A 16462-nucleotide genomic window follows, 5' to 3' on the forward strand; every position below is an offset into this window, starting at 1 on the left:
ACTCTGACGTAATAAGCCTGGGGTGTGGCATGGAGGCCAGCAGTTGTCTTAACTCCGAAGGGCAATGTTTACCAAAGGCGGAGCTTTTCAGGTTCAGAGCAAGCAACACCCAAAGACTGTGCACAATCCCCTCCAGTTTCTTCCTTGTATGCCTTTCTAGAACAAACTTTGAAGTGTCAATCAAATCCAAGTCTACCCAAACTGTATGACCTATGTACCACACTTACTATTATCCTATTACATAATAGAATAATGATTCTATTATGCTTTTATTCTTAGCACGATCCATGGGTACATTTTAAATTTTCTTTTTAAATAAAACCAATAGCCATTACACACTAACTCTTGGCCTCAATCCAAATTTACATACTTTATGTTGTTTGACATTTGTTTACTCAAGGAACTTCTGTCTCTGTCCTTCTAAAATGTACAAACACGAACAAGGCAGAGTCCAAATAAGATTTGTGCCTTTGGACCTTAGGGAGAAGAAGTGGGGAGGAGGGCTTGGGCAGAGAGAGGAGTAAACAAACCAGAAATCATAGACTGATTTATGATCTGATCAGTAGAGCTCTGACTTGATGCCAAGTCACCACCATGAGCAGACGAGGGAAACCAGCTCTAGAGTCTCAAGGGTTCTTGGTGGAAATGAGGGCACTGGACTATTTGATGTAAACTCTTCTAGTCAGAGGTTCTGACTGCTACGTCCCAACCATGAGTCATTCATTCACCGCATTGTGTATGAGAGACACAGATACCAGCACCTCTCCGTAGAAGCCACCAGGAATGCACTAAGACAAAGAACAATTTACCTTTTGCTTCCTTAAGAAGGATTGCCTTGAGAAGAAGAAGTTAGGAAGGTCATCCAGTTGGATTTGAAGGTGACAAGTTATTTGGGGAAGACCTCAGATAAGCAGGTCTTTGGGTTTGCATCCCCTGAGTAATTGGACGTCTTCATGGATATAGAATCGAATTGGAGGTTCAAGAAGAATGGGGAACAGAAGAATCGGTCACTTCCTTTATAGACTCGTGGTGCCTTTGTTTTGATCTCTGCTTGTATTTCTGCTATGTTTGTGATCATCTTTTTGAAGTAGCCTTGTCTCTGTCTTTTTGTAGTTGTGGAGAGTCCCCAAAAGATGTTAATATAGTAGAAAATTGTTTATATTCAACGGGAAAGTACTGTGGCCTAACTGGCAGCGGCGAGACCAGCTACCAGTTGACAGTTGTTAGGGCTGTTTTTCTTTTCTCCTTCGACAAGTTGGAGTCAAGGCAGAGATGACAAAAGGGTCATGGGAAGATTAGGGATGAAGGATGGGATGGAGGTTGGGAAACATGATCAGAAAGAAACTAATTTAAGCCAGCGTAATATGTCTGCTGCTCGCCTTCGGCGCAGGAAGGCCCATCAATCAGGGACACCCGCTCTCCTGGACGTGTATCTCTTTCCTTCTTCTTCTCTGCTCCTCCAGGGCTCCCCTTCCTTTTCCTCCCCTCCCTTCCTTCTTTCTTTTCTTTCATCATTTCATTTGCTAATTCAAATGAACTGTCAGTTATCCAATTCATGTCTAATTGCACACATAGCGTTAAGCTAGTAGATACCTTTCTATTGTAATAGAACAAATGACCATCAAAGTAATGGATTTTTAAAAGCTACTTACTACTTCACAGTCCTATAGGTGAATACGTTTGTGGGTTTTCTACTTAGGGTCTCTCAGTGCTAAAATCAAAGATTCAGTTTGATCGATTTCCCATGTGAAGGTGCTGACAAAGTTGCTTCCAAAACAATTCAGGTTTAGGCAAAAGTTTCTTTTCTTTTTTGGTTTTTCGAGACAGGGTTTCTCTGTGGCTTTGGAGCCTGTCCTGGAACTAGCTCTTGTAGACCAGGCTGGTCTCGAACTCACAGAGATCCACCTGCCTCTGCCTCCCTCGTGCTGGGATTAAAGGCGTGCGCCACCATCGCCAGCCTAGGCAAAAGTTTCTTGAAGTGGATGACTGAACCCCATTTTCTTCCAGGTTTCCGGTGAGGGATGACTCCCAGCTCTTAATTGCTGCAGCTCCTTGCCTTGTGGCTCCCGCTGTAGGCGGTTTCCATCTTCTTTTTCAAGCTCAGCAGAAACCTGGCTCTCAAACTTCTTCCTATGAAACCATCCGGGGGACAAATTCTGCTTTTAAAGAATCATTTGATTAGGGTTCAATCATACACAGCATTCTGAACTATATCACACCAATCGTAAAGTTTGTGCACGTCCCATAGGATGGGATAAGGGAAAGGCAGCGGTCTTTGGACATCATCCTGGAACTATACCCTTTCAGCTGGATGAATACACATATAAATGGTCAAGAAAACTCGATACTTAGAATCCACAAGGTCAAGAGAGAGCCAAATGCCCCCTGACGTCCTCCTGTGTTCTTAGGTACACTCAAGCCCAAATATAGACACACAGAAACAATTGCAATGTCACTCCATAAAGAAGACACAGTTTCCCATAAGAGTCAGTCACGTGAAGATAATTTAAATGAACACTATGGTGATAGAGCTATACAGGTGCAACGTTGGAGAAGATAATGAACTTTGTGAGGAATAGAGACCCAGATCTCTTCCAGAAGAGATGTTTTAACTGAGTGTGGAAGAGAAGACTGGGTCATCCCATGCAGGATGCAGCTTTCCTGATAGACGGCTTCTAAACATGGAAACTGCATGTGTGACTATGTGTGTGTATATGTGAGTGTATGCGTTTGTGTGTACACTTGCGCGCACACCTATATTGCCAGGTGGGATCTCTGGGCTCTGATTATACAGAGAGGAGACGAGCTGGTGATGGGGTCCAGGCAGATAGCCTCGACTCGGCTCTAGAGCACAAAGGTAGAGCAGGATCTGGTGAGGACTAGGGCAGGGTACTCATATGGATTCTACCACTGTTGTCTTTCGTTTCTCCTCTGCGGTGGTTGGCTTGGTTTGGGAAGGTGACACATAAGCACGTGCCCTCTCTACCATCCCATGTACTTAGCACACAGAGCTCCTCACAACAGAATCCAAAAGACAGATGTTTCAATTTTATTTAGTCAGAGGAACGAGATGTTTTTATGTCTATGACACCAGGACAGCACCTAAGACTTTGACACTTAAAATGATGTATCTTTGCCTTACAAAAACCACAAAAGCAATATTTAACTAAAGATAACTTGGAAGAGGCAACATTAGATGCTTGAAAGTAATTCGCAGGACAGAATGTTCAATAGATTTCTACATCTATGGGGGCGGGCAACATGGAAGAGCAGCTACCCTGAAAAGACATTTTGTGCAGGAAAAGTACAATGAGTTTGGGTGTCCAGAGTGCAATTAAGAATTAATTTCATAAGAACCATGACTCTCACAGTATGACTTTAGAAACAAATACTTATATTAATTAACTAAAAAAAATGGGTACAAACTGCTGAGTCTGTATTTAGGACTTTGACTTGGGGCTCAGTGAGCAGGTTTAGTTACACTAAGCTACTGATTTAAAAATAACATTTAGAATATAATTAAAACAAAAATTTCAACAATAATATCTGCATTAGTAACCATTAGAAGATAGCAAAACTAATTTTGTCAGGAAGCTAACACACTTCCAAGGCAAAGTGACGGTCATTTTGGCAAACGGATGCAGATGTCCACATAGATGTAATACAATTTTGCTTTGGCGTGGTGGGATTCATCAGACATTTTCCTGGGAGCATCGGATTAAATGGTGGGGAAAGGTCGCACTAAAAGTCTGTTGTCAGTAGTCAGAACATACTGAATCATTTGCCAAGCGAGTCCCAGCACTCTCTGTAGCTTAGATAAAATGTGGGTGAGGACTGAAGGGACTTGCAAGCTAGGCACCCCTTGGTAGGGAGGTTGTGGAAGTTCCCCTGAAGGAGAACTTACTTGTGTCTTTTATAATCTTTTTTTCCTTTTCTACTTTTTATTTGTGTGTGTGTGTTTGTGTTTGTGTGTGTGCACGCGCGCATGTGGACGCACACGGGTGCATCTGCAGGCGGTGACCAGAGCTTGTTGCTTGCTTGGGCCGCCTTCTTTTGTCCCGTTCTACTTCTGTTGTTGTTTTGGAACTCTCACTGACTCTAGAGCCCATCAATTCCTCTAGATGAGCTGACCGGTGAGTCCCGAGGCTCTTCCCACTTCCCCGTCTCTTCTCTCCCCCGAACACCGATTGCGTGCACTCGTAAAAGCACAGCAGCTTCACTGGGGTATCAGTAATGAAGACTATGTCCTCAGGCTTGCCTGACAGGCCCTTCATCACAGAGCGACCTTCCCTGATTGCTTCTTGGCTATTAGGAGGAATGTTTACTCAGATGCCGACTAGGTGCAAAGCACTACCGCTCTAACAAGGTAAGAGTCCTACTTAATGTCTGTCCTTGGGGAGCTTCCAGACCATCTGCTTCCTGTGCTGTTGAAGAACGCCCTGCTAATGGAGTAAAGAAAAAAGGCCCCAAATATCCCTGAGAAGCCACTCAAATATTTGATGTCTCATGATCAAAAATAGACTTCCACATGTATGACTTATATACGTGAGCTAGAGGGAGGCAGAGACAGAGCAAAGTTTGTGGCCGATGCACAAGCAGAGAGCACCACCACCCCTTGATTTATGGTAGGAAACATTAGGAAAGAGAAAACAGTCTCTACGAAATGTGCTTCTACCTAGACTTTTCCTTCCCAAGCTTGTAATTAAACTAAGTTTATCTGTCTTGCTGCAGAAAAATTGAAGAGTACTTTCAAAGCTTTCTTTGTTAAAATGAAATGTAAACGTTTTGAAGCCCAAACCCATTTGGAAAATGCAAACATCTTAATTTGCTAAGAGAACTAATAATTATCCACACTGATTTTTTTTTTGCACCTAATCCCATGCGTGTTTTACCATCCATATTAATGATATCAGTGTCTGTTAAGCATTCCACGCCAGGACATGTTGAGACATCTTCAATCTCCCTCTCCCTCCACCCACCTCGTCCTATTTGATCACTAAGTCTTATTGTCTCTACCCCTGAAACATTTTTCTCCTTTTCATTGTTTTGCTTCTATTATTCTTTTTATTTGAAGTCTCATTTCTCCTTCAGACCCCACCAACTGCTTACTTGGTATTTCTCAGATTCTGGCAGCGAAGGCGTAGAGAGCAGACTGTGTGAGAACCAACACACAGTTCTTTAATCAAGAACTCAAGCCTGGCCTCCGGCTCCTGGGTCCCGTCATTTGTTTGATGCCTCCGCACGCTGTCCCATGACGCTTTCTTTACTGTCCAATCAACTTTGCAGTCACCATGCGATGTGATAGGCTCACCACGGACTCTTCGTGCTTACCTATCATTGTTCTTAGTTCATTCATGCCCCTGCCCAGCTGCTTTCCATTTCCCCTCAGTTAGTGCCTTCTTCTCTTCTCTTATCACATAGAGAGGCCATGTAAGAATAGTTGTTTGTGTGCTAGATTCTTTACTATACTAAACCTGCAATGATCCAGAGAAGATCAACGTGGCCCCTCCACAAGGATGGCACATTTTTGGAGCATTACATATTTTTTTTTTCCCCAGAAAATTTAAGGTTGTAGTGGAACATAAGCATTTGTGCATTGTTGATAAAGGCTAGACTAGTACAACTGGAGAGAAATTTAGTCTTTAGCCACATTTAATGATGTATCTCTTTAACTCGAAATCTATCGTGGCAATATATTCTAAGGAAAACATGGTAAAAGTTATGGCTGTACTAAATGCATTTTAGCTTCCCGTTTCTAAGGAGCACAATAAATGCTTTTATATGTTCTAAAGTTAAAAAGTATTTGTTTGGTAAAGATGAGGGCCACATCTGGTGGTAGGAAAATCACTGAGTTAGTGACTAGCTTTCGAGAAAAGGCCATCAAAGAGCAGAAAGATCTGGCAGACCACCCTCTCAAGTCACTGACGGGCTCCTGTCTGAGGTTAACAGGAATCACACCTGTGGAGGTTTCAAAGAGGATGGTCCCCAAGGGAGTGGCTCTATCAGGCGGTGTAGTTTTGTTGGAGTGGGTATGACCTTGTTGAAGGAAGAGTGTCACTGCTGCAGCAGGCTTGGAGGTTTCCTATGCTCAGGATACCTCCCAGTGAGTCAGTTGACTTCCTGTTGCCAACCAGTTAAGATGTAGGAAACTTGGCTCCTTCTCCGGCACCCATGTCTGCCGGCGCGCCACCATGTAACACCGTATAAGCCATGTAACTAAGTGTACCTTGCACTTTATGTATTATATATACATTTCATCATATGTTTTAGATTAAGTGATATAATTATGTCTATTTCTTCATCCCTTCCCCTCTCTGTTGGAATGTAGGGTTCATGAGAGCAAGTCTTGATTGGTCTTGTTTCATGGTGTAGCTCAAGCCTTCAAAGCAATCTGGTGAATGCGATTCTTCATCCCTTCCCCTCTCTGTTGGAATGTAGGGTTCATGAGAGCAAGTCTTGATTGGTCTTGTTTCATGGTGTAGCTCAAGCCTTCAAAGCAATCTGGTGAATGCGATTCTTCATCCCTTCCCCTCTCTGTTGGAATGTAGGGTTCATGAGAGCAAGTCTTGATTGGTCTTGTTTCATGGTGTAGCTCAAGCCTTCAAAGCAATCTGGTGAATGCACAACAAATCCTTGTTGAAGTCATAACTGCGCATCCACTAGGAAAACACCAGTGCGTTACTTACATTCTACTGACTTAATGAACATCTCTAATGCATGCAGATAGCAGATCCCATGCTTCCCTGACAGGCGCTATCTATGCTGGGGGAGGAAGGTTATACAACAAAGCCAAAAAAAAAATCAGCTATGCACATGCATAGGAATTCTGAAATGTAATACTTAGGGACACAGTGGCTTCCAAGTCACAGTGGTGTAGGGAACGAGAGTATGTCAGTCTAGGTCACCATTCTGTCTGTGAGTTGCATTGACTCTACAAAGGCTTCTAAGAACTTCCCGAGGAAGAGGTTAGTGTTCTCTGCAAATTGTGTAACCAACGAACTTGGGGCAGTGCCTGCCTACAACGTCAAGAACAAAATCACTTCAGTGGATAAGAACACTTTTTATTCTTTATTTCATTTTTAAAGTTGTATGTGTGTAGGTGTATGTCTGTGGACTGTTGTGTTTTTGGTGCCTGAAGAGAACAGAAGAGAGTGTTAGATTTCCTGGGGCTGTTGCAAACATCCTATGTTGCTGGAAATCAAACCCAGTTCTCCTGGAAGAACAATCAGTTCTCTGAACTACTGAGCCATCTCTCCACCCTGGACTCACTCTTGAAAGAGAGATTCATACAGCCAATCAGAGATGCGATCTATTTTGTTTTTCATCTGCTTTGAAGGGGATGCTCATCTCTGCATTGCCGTGTGCAAACACAGGGGATCCAACTCTGTTCTCTGGGATTATTTGGTTCTCGAATCCCTCTAGGGTGTCCTCGCCACTCTCAAAGGCAGCTTCTTGTACCGATGGGAAAAGGAAGACGCTGAGATGCAATTTTATCTCCCAACTGAACTTGATTAAATGAGAACTGTTCTAATCAAAAGTGTGAATCCGGGGGCGGGGGCAGGGCGATACTGGTAACAGGTTTGAGAGTACTGTGAAGAACAGAGGAAGAAAAGATAAAGTCAACATAGACAAAGAATCCGGCAAGAAGGCAATGGTAGTAAAGCTCATTAAGGCAGAAAATTAGGTGAACAAATTGCCTCATAGACAGCCAAGAGTTAAGCTTATTGAGAGACTGGCAGCGGAAGTGGAAGAAAGCTTTTTGAAAACATTATTTTTATTATTTTAATAATTTATGTAGGAATCATAGTAGCTGCAATCTGTTAGCCAGGAACAACTGCCAGCTGGTATCATCCTGCAGTAGCTATAGAAGGCCGAGCGCAAATATGTTTTTCCTTTCACCTGGAGAGCATTCAGCTTTAGAAAGCTTCAATTCATTTTCTCCAGAATTTGGCGTCTGCCCTCGTAGATAAGGAAGCCTGTTTATTGCATGATTTAAGAGCTTTGATTGGGTTTACAACGATTTCTACTGTGGCACTAGAGAGATCACACCTGGGACAGAAAGGGTGTTTACCCAACCACAGTTACCTATTGTTGGAAACGGATTCCTGAGCACACACCTGAATTATCTCTGCAATTGTTCTGAGTCTATGCATTGTTTTTCTTCCAGTTACCTCAAAGAAGTGGTGGCACCCCATCAGTTATTCTAGTGAAAGCAAAAACAACAACCAAAAAGTTTTGTAGGATTATAATGTTTGTGCACACAGTTATGAGGGCATACATATGGACACACGCGTGACCAGCCACACAGCTGTTGAACACTCTTATGACAGCATATGTACTCATGGACACACACGTGACCAACCACACAGCTGTTGAACACTTATGAGGGCATACACACTCATGGACACACGCGTGACCAGCCACACAGCTGTTGAACACTTATGAGGACATACGTAGTCATGGACACACACGTGACCAACCACATAGCTGCCGAACACTTACGAGGGCATACACACTCATGGACACACACGTGACCAGCCACACAGCTGTTACGTTTTCCAGTGCTTTCTTCTGAAATTTTCACACATGTCCTGCTTTAATAATAATACCATCGATTTTATGCTTGGCACCGTCTCTCCTTTGTTTATCTGGAAGCTATAACTAGACACCATAACATTGCAGGGTAGGAAATTGCTCTGTTTTGCCCAGCGTGCCATGGGGAGAGGGAAAATAACTTAATTGTTCTGTAGCAATTTTGTTGTCTCTTCCTGCCTCCTTCCTCAGAGGGTCTCAAGAGGAAATTAGGAGCATTACGAGCTGTGTTGTTGATGCTCCATGGGTTTCTTCACTGGAGGTTTGCGTGTGTTTCAGGGCATTACCAGCTTCTAATCTGGACTTTACCTTCTCCTGACTTCTTGGTTCAGTTTCCTCGTCGCTGAAATGAGAGATTGCCCACGTGGCTGTGAGGAATAAAGCCATAGTCTAGAAAATATGGCATTTCTCCAATAAAATAGCATGCAAAGGCATAATGACCTTTTACCTGAAGTGAACTATTTCCGTGTGTGTGCGCTCTTGTGTGTTGTTTGTGCCTGTGGAGTCCAGGGGACAGCTTGGGATGTTCTCCTCAAGTATCGTCCAGTTATTATTTGAGACAGAGACTATCGCTGGCCCGGAACTTGCCGAGGAGGCCAAGCAGGCAGGGCAGCAGAGTTCTAGTGATCTGTTTATCTCTTGTCTCTGCTTCCCTAGCAGAGACACCGAGGTTGCAAGCACTGAGCATCACATCCTTCCAGCTTTCAAAAAAAAAAAAATTATAGCTCTGGAAATTGAAACCCAGGAACTTGTGTATGCATTTAATCAGTTATCACCCTAGCCTTAAAAAACAAAACAAAAACAAACAGAAACCCCTGTGCCAACTTGGTGCATTTAGGAAACATTTTCTGAGTTTATTGTGTTCTTCTTTAGAAGACAAAGGAGAGTAGCGTGGTGTCAGTAAGAGGATTCCAAAGTTGCGTGAGAGACGATAGAGCCCAGAAAGCTGTAGAGAAGCCGACTCATTTTACCCAACACCTTTCTTAGGGATGCAGACCTCCACAGCATCAAGAATGGTAGGGTATGGGTGGCAATTGTTAAAAGTTGAAAACGAGTGGAAGTAGAGGTGGGAAGAACCCCAGCTGTCTAGAACAATAATAATAATAATAAAAAAACCTCCAGTGAGCTGTGTTAGCATTCCCAAAAGAAATCTGAATTTTAACAGGTGGTTGCACACGCAGGCACGCAAAAGAGGCCAGCGCAGTGCTCAGGAAGAAATAAGACAGGTCGAAAGGCGCGCTGCTGTGAGAGTGTGGGATACCACACCTGGTGGAGATGTCTGGCTGGTAACTAGGAGGGCCACGGTTAGCCTAGGCCAGAAATTCATACCGATTGGCAAACCACTCTAGCAGGTCCAGGCACTGTGGGTCAGGTCCTCTAGTATGATGTGAACTAGTTGGCGTAACCATTCATTATCTGAAAATTGTAATTGGATTCTGGGGTAATTTCAAAATGTACACTTCTGAAAAAACGAAGCTTTTAAAAACATCTGGGGACCGAGGAAGACTCCACTGTAAATCACAGGCGAGGAGAGTTGGTGCTATGCTTCAGCTGGGAAAGGTGAGACCCTATCTTTAGAGAGCTCACTGGGTGTTAGCAGAATGAATTGTAGGAGGTGACCCCTTAAACTGTATTTATAACCTGCGTGGCTGCGTGCTGGACTGGCCTCGTGGGGGAAGAAATGAAGTATGCACCAGACACAGTGCCCTTTACATAGCAGGCGTTTAATGGTTGCGGGTTGAATAAAGTTGTGGCGTTGGACCTGCTAAGTTAATAGTTAAGGAAGGATTGGAACAAACTTGAACAGTCAGTTTGAATGTCTTGGGGAGGCAGTAAATGTAGCCCGGAGTCATTCCCATGCTGAGGAGGGACAAGAAACCCCTGTCTCTGTGGGACTTCCTGCCATAGGGGTGTTATTCCTACAAACAAGACCAAGCAGGTTTCCGTCCACTCTCATACTGAGAAAGCTGCCAGTGTTGCCATTTGGAGGAATCAGATCATAGGCTAACAACGCCCTCCGTGGGGCCTATTCTCGCCTTTTTGTCAGATCTCCCCGGCTCCAGGCTGAAAGGATTCCCACCCCCAGCTACCTCCCGCGAGCCCCGCAGAGCCGCGGACTCCTCCCCTGGAAACTCCTCCGGGGTTGAGGAAGGCTTTGGCGCATGCTCCGTACCTAGGGCAGGTTTTTTGCTGCGGGTAGCAGGGCTCCTGTCACACCGGCTGGCGGGTTGTGGCGATGCCAGCCCGCGTGAGCGAGTGTCTGCGCGTTGCCTGCGCCTGCCTGGGCGGGCAGACCCGGAGCAGTAGTGCGATTCGCCCGGGAGGCGGCTCCGCAGAGGCGTCTTTCTCGCCGACGCCGTGAGGCGGCTTTGCAAACTTGCAGCGGGCTCCGCGCAGCCGAGGACCCGCCGGGGAAGGTGCGGGGCGCGGTGCACACGGAGGGCTGGGGCTGCGGGGCCGGGCCGCGCCTTTGCCCTTGGCCGGCGCCTTGGCGAGCTTCACGCAGCCCCGGTGCTCGCTGCCGCCTGCAGCAGCCCGGGGCAGGTCCAGGACCCGAACCCCGCGCTCCAGCGCCTGAGCGTCTGCCAGCCGGCGGCGGGATGTTCTGTGTCGCCTGAGAGCGCCGCGTCCGAGCGCAAGAGGAGCCGGCTCGAACCAGACGCCCCGGGAGTCGCGAGAAGCCCTACACCGCCGCCGGCGCCCGTCTTCCCGGCTCCGCTCGTAGGCCCCGGCTCCGCAAGCCCCGGAGTGCGGCGGGGCAGCCAGCCAGCCGCGCTCTTCGGCGGCAGGGGCATGGAGGAGCGGCGGGCTCCGAGCCGCGCCCCGGAGTCCCTGAAACTTCCGAGCAGGCGCCCAATCGCGCCTCTGCCGCCGCCGCCACCGCCACCTCACCTGCCGGCTTAGGAGCGGGACCATGGATGAAAGGTTCAACAAGTGGCTGCTGACGCCGGTGCTCACTCTCCTCTTCGTGGTCATCATGTACCAGTACGTGTCCCCTTCCTGCACCAGCTCCTGCACCAACTTCGGGGAGCAGCCCCGTGTCGGGGAGGCCCGCTCGCCAGCCGCTCCGAGTCCTGCTCGACGGGCCCAGGCGCCCCCCGATGAGTGGGAGCGGCGGCCCCAGCTGCCTCCACCACCCCGGGGACCCCCTGAGGGGCCTCAAGGGGTCGCGTCTCCAGAGGATGAGGATGAGGATCCCGGGGACCCGGGGGAAGAAGAGGAGGAAGAGGAGGAGGAGCCCGATCCCGAGGCGCCCGAAAACGGCTCCCTGCCCCGGTTCGTGCCGCGCTTCAACTTTACCCTGAAGGACCTGACCCGCTTCGTGGACTTCAACATCAAAGGGCGCGACGTGATAGTGTTTCTACACATCCAGAAGACGGGGGGCACCACGTTCGGCCGGCACCTGGTGAAGAATATTCGCCTGGAGCAGCCGTGCAGCTGCAAAGCTGGCCAGAAAAAGTGCACCTGCCACCGGCCGGGAAAGAAGGAGACCTGGCTCTTCTCCCGCTTCTCCACCGGCTGGAGCTGCGGGCTGCACGCCGACTGGACCGAGCTCACCAACTGCGTGCCGGCCATCATGGAGAAGAAGGATTGTCCCCGCAACCATAGCCACACCAGGTACCGTCCCTGTCCCATATGGCTGCTGTCTATTACCCGAGACTCCCCTTCCCCGCCCCCAGTCCCGAACCCGCCAGTCCCTGTGCTGTTTGCTTCCTTTGCTGTTTGGCAGCGGTTTCCAGAGAGTGGGACAGAGGATTTGGGTGAAGGGTAAGGATGTCTGGATGCCGCAGGGGTCTTGAGCTGGTTCCTTCCCCATGCTCCATTGCTTCTTGCCATCCTCTGTCACCTTCAGACGTGTCCAGAGCCATCCCGGTGTGCGTTTTGCCCAGTGCCTAGCACTCTGATGTGACGTGGAGTGGGCACTCCAGAATAGCTATGGAATAGCCAGGGTATCCAAGGTCCGGGTTGGACCAGCGAGGTCGAATTGTGAATTTAAATTATATGGTGGAAAGCCGAAGCAAAGGCTAGCTGGGAGGGCAGACACAAAGCATGAGTTTTTCAGGAATGGGGAAGCTGGAGTATATAATCCCCTCATAAGTGGCTCGTGGTGGCTGCTTGCCAGCTCAGGAAACAATCTTTTATGATGCCGTTTTGGAGATACACGTGCAAATATGCGCTCCGCTGTGATAACCCTAATTCTGGAGATGGTCTTTGTTGCTGGGCAGTGCCAGGATTGGGACTCATGCTGTTCTCAACAAGATTTCCACTCTTCCCCTTAAGCCGTTCCAACAGCTCACCCCACTGTTCTTTGTTAAATGCCTACTGTGTGCCCGGGCGTGTGCCCAGTGGATACAAAGACTGAGCCCTTTGCTGTCAAGAGGGAATGCTAGCCGGCTAGCACAGGAAGGCAGCTGAGGGTTGAGGAAGTTTGCAAGCTTAGCTGCCACCCTTTGAGCAATGCCCAGGGTTAAGAATATGGTCAGATGCTCTTCTGCCCAGTGCTGTCTGGAGATTTGTCTGCCGTGCTCAAGGGAATAAAATACTGCAAGTTCAGAACACTAGCTTATTGAAGTTTTGAATCTCCAAGGTTTCAAACAATTTGGTGTAAGGAAGCAGGAAATGAAACACTCAGCTAGATGTGGGGCTCTCAGATAGCTTTTTGCATTTGACATTATGGGAAAGCTTCATTTACAGGAAGCTATCCAGATTTTGAAATTTGCCACTACTAAAGCATCTAATTCCACTTCATTTTTCCCAGAATGAGTGTTCTTGCATCATGGTACTTTTTTTTTTTAAATTTTACTCTTGCAGTTTATTAAATACTGTCCTTGATGCTCCTTTTTGTTTGACGGAAATTGGTCAGAGTACGAAACCGGTGGCCCTCTCTTTGTAGTTTGTCTGAAGGACTTTGCACCTGTAAATATTTTAATAGTGCATTATTTTAGAGCCTGCCATTGTGTTTTAGCTTAAAACTTTTAAAGTATTACATTTGCTCTTCCTACCGCAAAGCACAGTTACTTCAGTGAGACTGTCTTTGCTCTACGTCATTCCACGGCGTGCCCTTTTAGTAGATAATACAGATTCCTGGTTGGTCCCAAAGAGTTTGTGAGCCGGTTTCGTTGCTTCCATTCCAGTAAAACTGAGTCTTTTATGATCACATCAAATCCTCTGGTGACTTTCAGTGAGTGTTAGTATTCAAAAACAAAACAAACAACGTCCTAGTGGATAGATCCATGAAGATGAGAAATACAAAGTCATTGGGTTTCACTGAGTAAAGAGACGGTCCTGTTGTTAGTGACCCACGCAGGCCACACGTCGTGAGGTCTTCCCTTCTAGAGGAGATGCACCCCATCTCTCTACTTCCCGGCAGGAAAATTCCACTGTGACCATGTAAACATATGCTTTCTATCAAAAGCAAATGACATTCTCAGTTTAGCAATGGATCAAAAACATTCATTTCTTTTTGCACCAGAAGTTATCAGATGATCAATTATGTTGTACCAATTTGTTTTTCTCTAATTTTTAAATGTGATATTTTATGTTGCATTGTAGAACCTTCTTATTTTTCCCCCCCTCTCTCTCCTTCTCCCCAGTGAGTCTCTTTTCTTCATAGATACTGTAGGAAGGAATATCTGTGATATATGTGAAGGGCCCTGCATCAAAAGCTATAGGGGAGGAATTGAAGAGATGTTAATAGTAGCATCTTGCTAGCAGAGAAGATTGAATTAGTTGTCTGTCATTGTAATGCCTGTGTACAGCATTCTACAGTCAACAAGATCAGCCTGGATAATGGAGGCTACATTTCCACAATGCAAAATGGCAGATAATCTATTGGCGCATAATGGGAACAAGGTTCTACTTCAAATAGGGCTTACTCTAAGCAAAAGTGAGAAGGAGCTCCTGTTGGTTTTATTTCCCTAGGCTCTCTGCTCCTGGTCCCCTGTTGGCAGCTCCTCCCATTTCTCTTAAGGATCAATGCCCTTGTAGATCACATAATTGGTAAATGCAAGACTCTGGAGTTCGAAGAGCATGGATCTTGAATGATGTGTGTGCCAAGAGTAAATTACACTCTTTTCAGAGCCCGGGTCTCACATTCTCCCCACTTTATAATGTAAATAAAATTAGGATGCTCCATATAGGTGTTTTGAGAACTAAATGAGCTAATCAATGGAACATGCTTTGCATAGTATATATACATAGTACAACACACTGGTATATAATACTTAATATTCAATAGCTGTGTGTGTGGTGAGTGGATAGTGAGAAAGGAGGGAGGGACACTCGGCTAGAGACAGAAGAGAGAAAGCCAACCCTGAGAGAACATGGGGGAATTGAAGGATGCTTCATACGGATTTCGGAGGCTCAGGAAGGGGCACGACCTTGTGACATCACAAAGGTGAACTTTGACTACAGACAGTGGTTGAGATGGAGATTGGAAACCAACAGGAAAATGACTTGTCTATATCACTTTTTTTATAACCATTTTCCAAGGATTCCTTCTTTTGTGTGTGGTGTTTTTTCCTCTCACTAGTTCTTCAGTAGGGTTGTCCTATCTCACTGTCTTCTCTGTGTTCTTTCTTTTTTTAGAGAGAGAGAGAGAGAGAGAGAGAGAGAGGAGAGAGAGAGAGAGAGAGAGAGAGAGAGAGAGAGAGAGAGGGGCGCGCTAGTTGTTGGGGGGCTAAGCATTTGGGGAGCGCTTGGGGAGGTCAGAGGACAACCTCACGTGTGGGTCCTTGTCCTCCACCTTGCTTGAGGCCCGTATCTTGATAGCAGATGTTTATAGCAGGCTAAAGGAGCTGTGAGTTATTGAAGATTCTCCTGTCTCTGCCTTCCATCTCACACCGGGAATACTGGAACTACAGCCATGGTGTTTGGGTTCTGAATGAAGCCCTCATGCTTATGTGGTGAACCCTTTGCCACTGAGCCTTCTCCCTAGCCTGGGTTCCTTTATTTTATGTTTTCTCCTCTTTCTATAACCCAAGCTTCAGGGGAATTCTTTTTACCAATATTGAGTGCGGATGGAATCATAATATTTTATAGTAAAATAAAAAAGATAAAAACCACCGAAGAGAAAACTAATCTCCACAATTTTGATGAACATCTAAAAAGGTGAGATGATGTTACTGCAGTTTCCCTTGGGAATTCATATCTTCGTGTGGCCATCATATTCCATGTCCTAACTTCTGTGACTTCTCTGGTCATATATCATGGTGACAAGTGTCTTAATTACCTACCTCTAGTATGTCAGGTGCTCTGATATTAATGGGAACGTGTTTTGAACAGTGCTGATCTTGTGTGAGCCAGCCTGTTAGGAAAGGTAGCTTTAACCTGGGTGAGCGGGTATCGTCGTCTTTCTCACACAATGCTATAAGATACTCTTGCATAGCCTTCTGTAGGATGAGGAGGGGATTTTTTCCCATTTTGACTCATGTTCCATTGATCCTATTGGGATGGCTGATTTCCTATGGATTTGGTACTACACAGGACTCTGTGCTGCTAGTGATATAAACCTACTTCTAGTGGGGCCTGCTGACTTACGTAAGGATACAACAGAGCAGGAGAGTGGAGGTGGTTTCAGCTAAGACTGGAGACATGGGCTCCTTCTCCCCACATTCCTGTGCCTGTCTGTTCTAGAAAGGACCTTAACACATGAGACGGGAAAATGACTTTCATGTCTCAATACTGCACAGGGAAACAGGGAAGCAGGCCTTCACTGTGCTCCCATTTGTAATGTTAGAGAGATGAACTCAGGTTCATTTCAGTGTGTTGCTTGTGTCTTTTTTAGGCACTGTGGTCAGGATGATGAGGTTCTTTGACTCACTTTGTATAGTGTGTGTGTGTGTGTGTGAGAGAGAGAGAGAGAGAGAGA

General features: G+C 46.2%; 1 protein-coding gene and 1 pseudogene across 1 annotated transcript in view; both read left to right on the forward strand.

The window, feature by feature from the left end:
• Positions 1-5452: 5452 nt before the first annotated feature.
• On the forward strand, positions 5453-5547 carry LOC113457063 (annotated as a pseudogene).
• Positions 5548-11419: 5872 nt separating this feature from the next.
• The window catches only part of Hs6st3 (heparan sulfate 6-O-sulfotransferase 3), a 651444-nt gene continuing 646401 nt past the window's right edge, over positions 11420-16462 (forward strand). Inside the window, exon 1 of the mRNA XM_013349337.2 lies at positions 11420-12210. Within this exon, the coding sequence (XP_013204791.2) occupies positions 11507-12210 (704 nt within the window). The 5' untranslated portion in view covers positions 11420-11506. The remainder of the gene's footprint in view (positions 12211-16462) is intronic.

This window comes from Microtus ochrogaster, chromosome 17, assembly GCF_000317375.1.
Source record: "Microtus ochrogaster isolate Prairie Vole_2 chromosome 17, MicOch1.0, whole genome shotgun sequence".
NCBI classification, from domain to species: Eukaryota; Metazoa; Chordata; class Mammalia; order Rodentia; family Cricetidae; genus Microtus; species Microtus ochrogaster.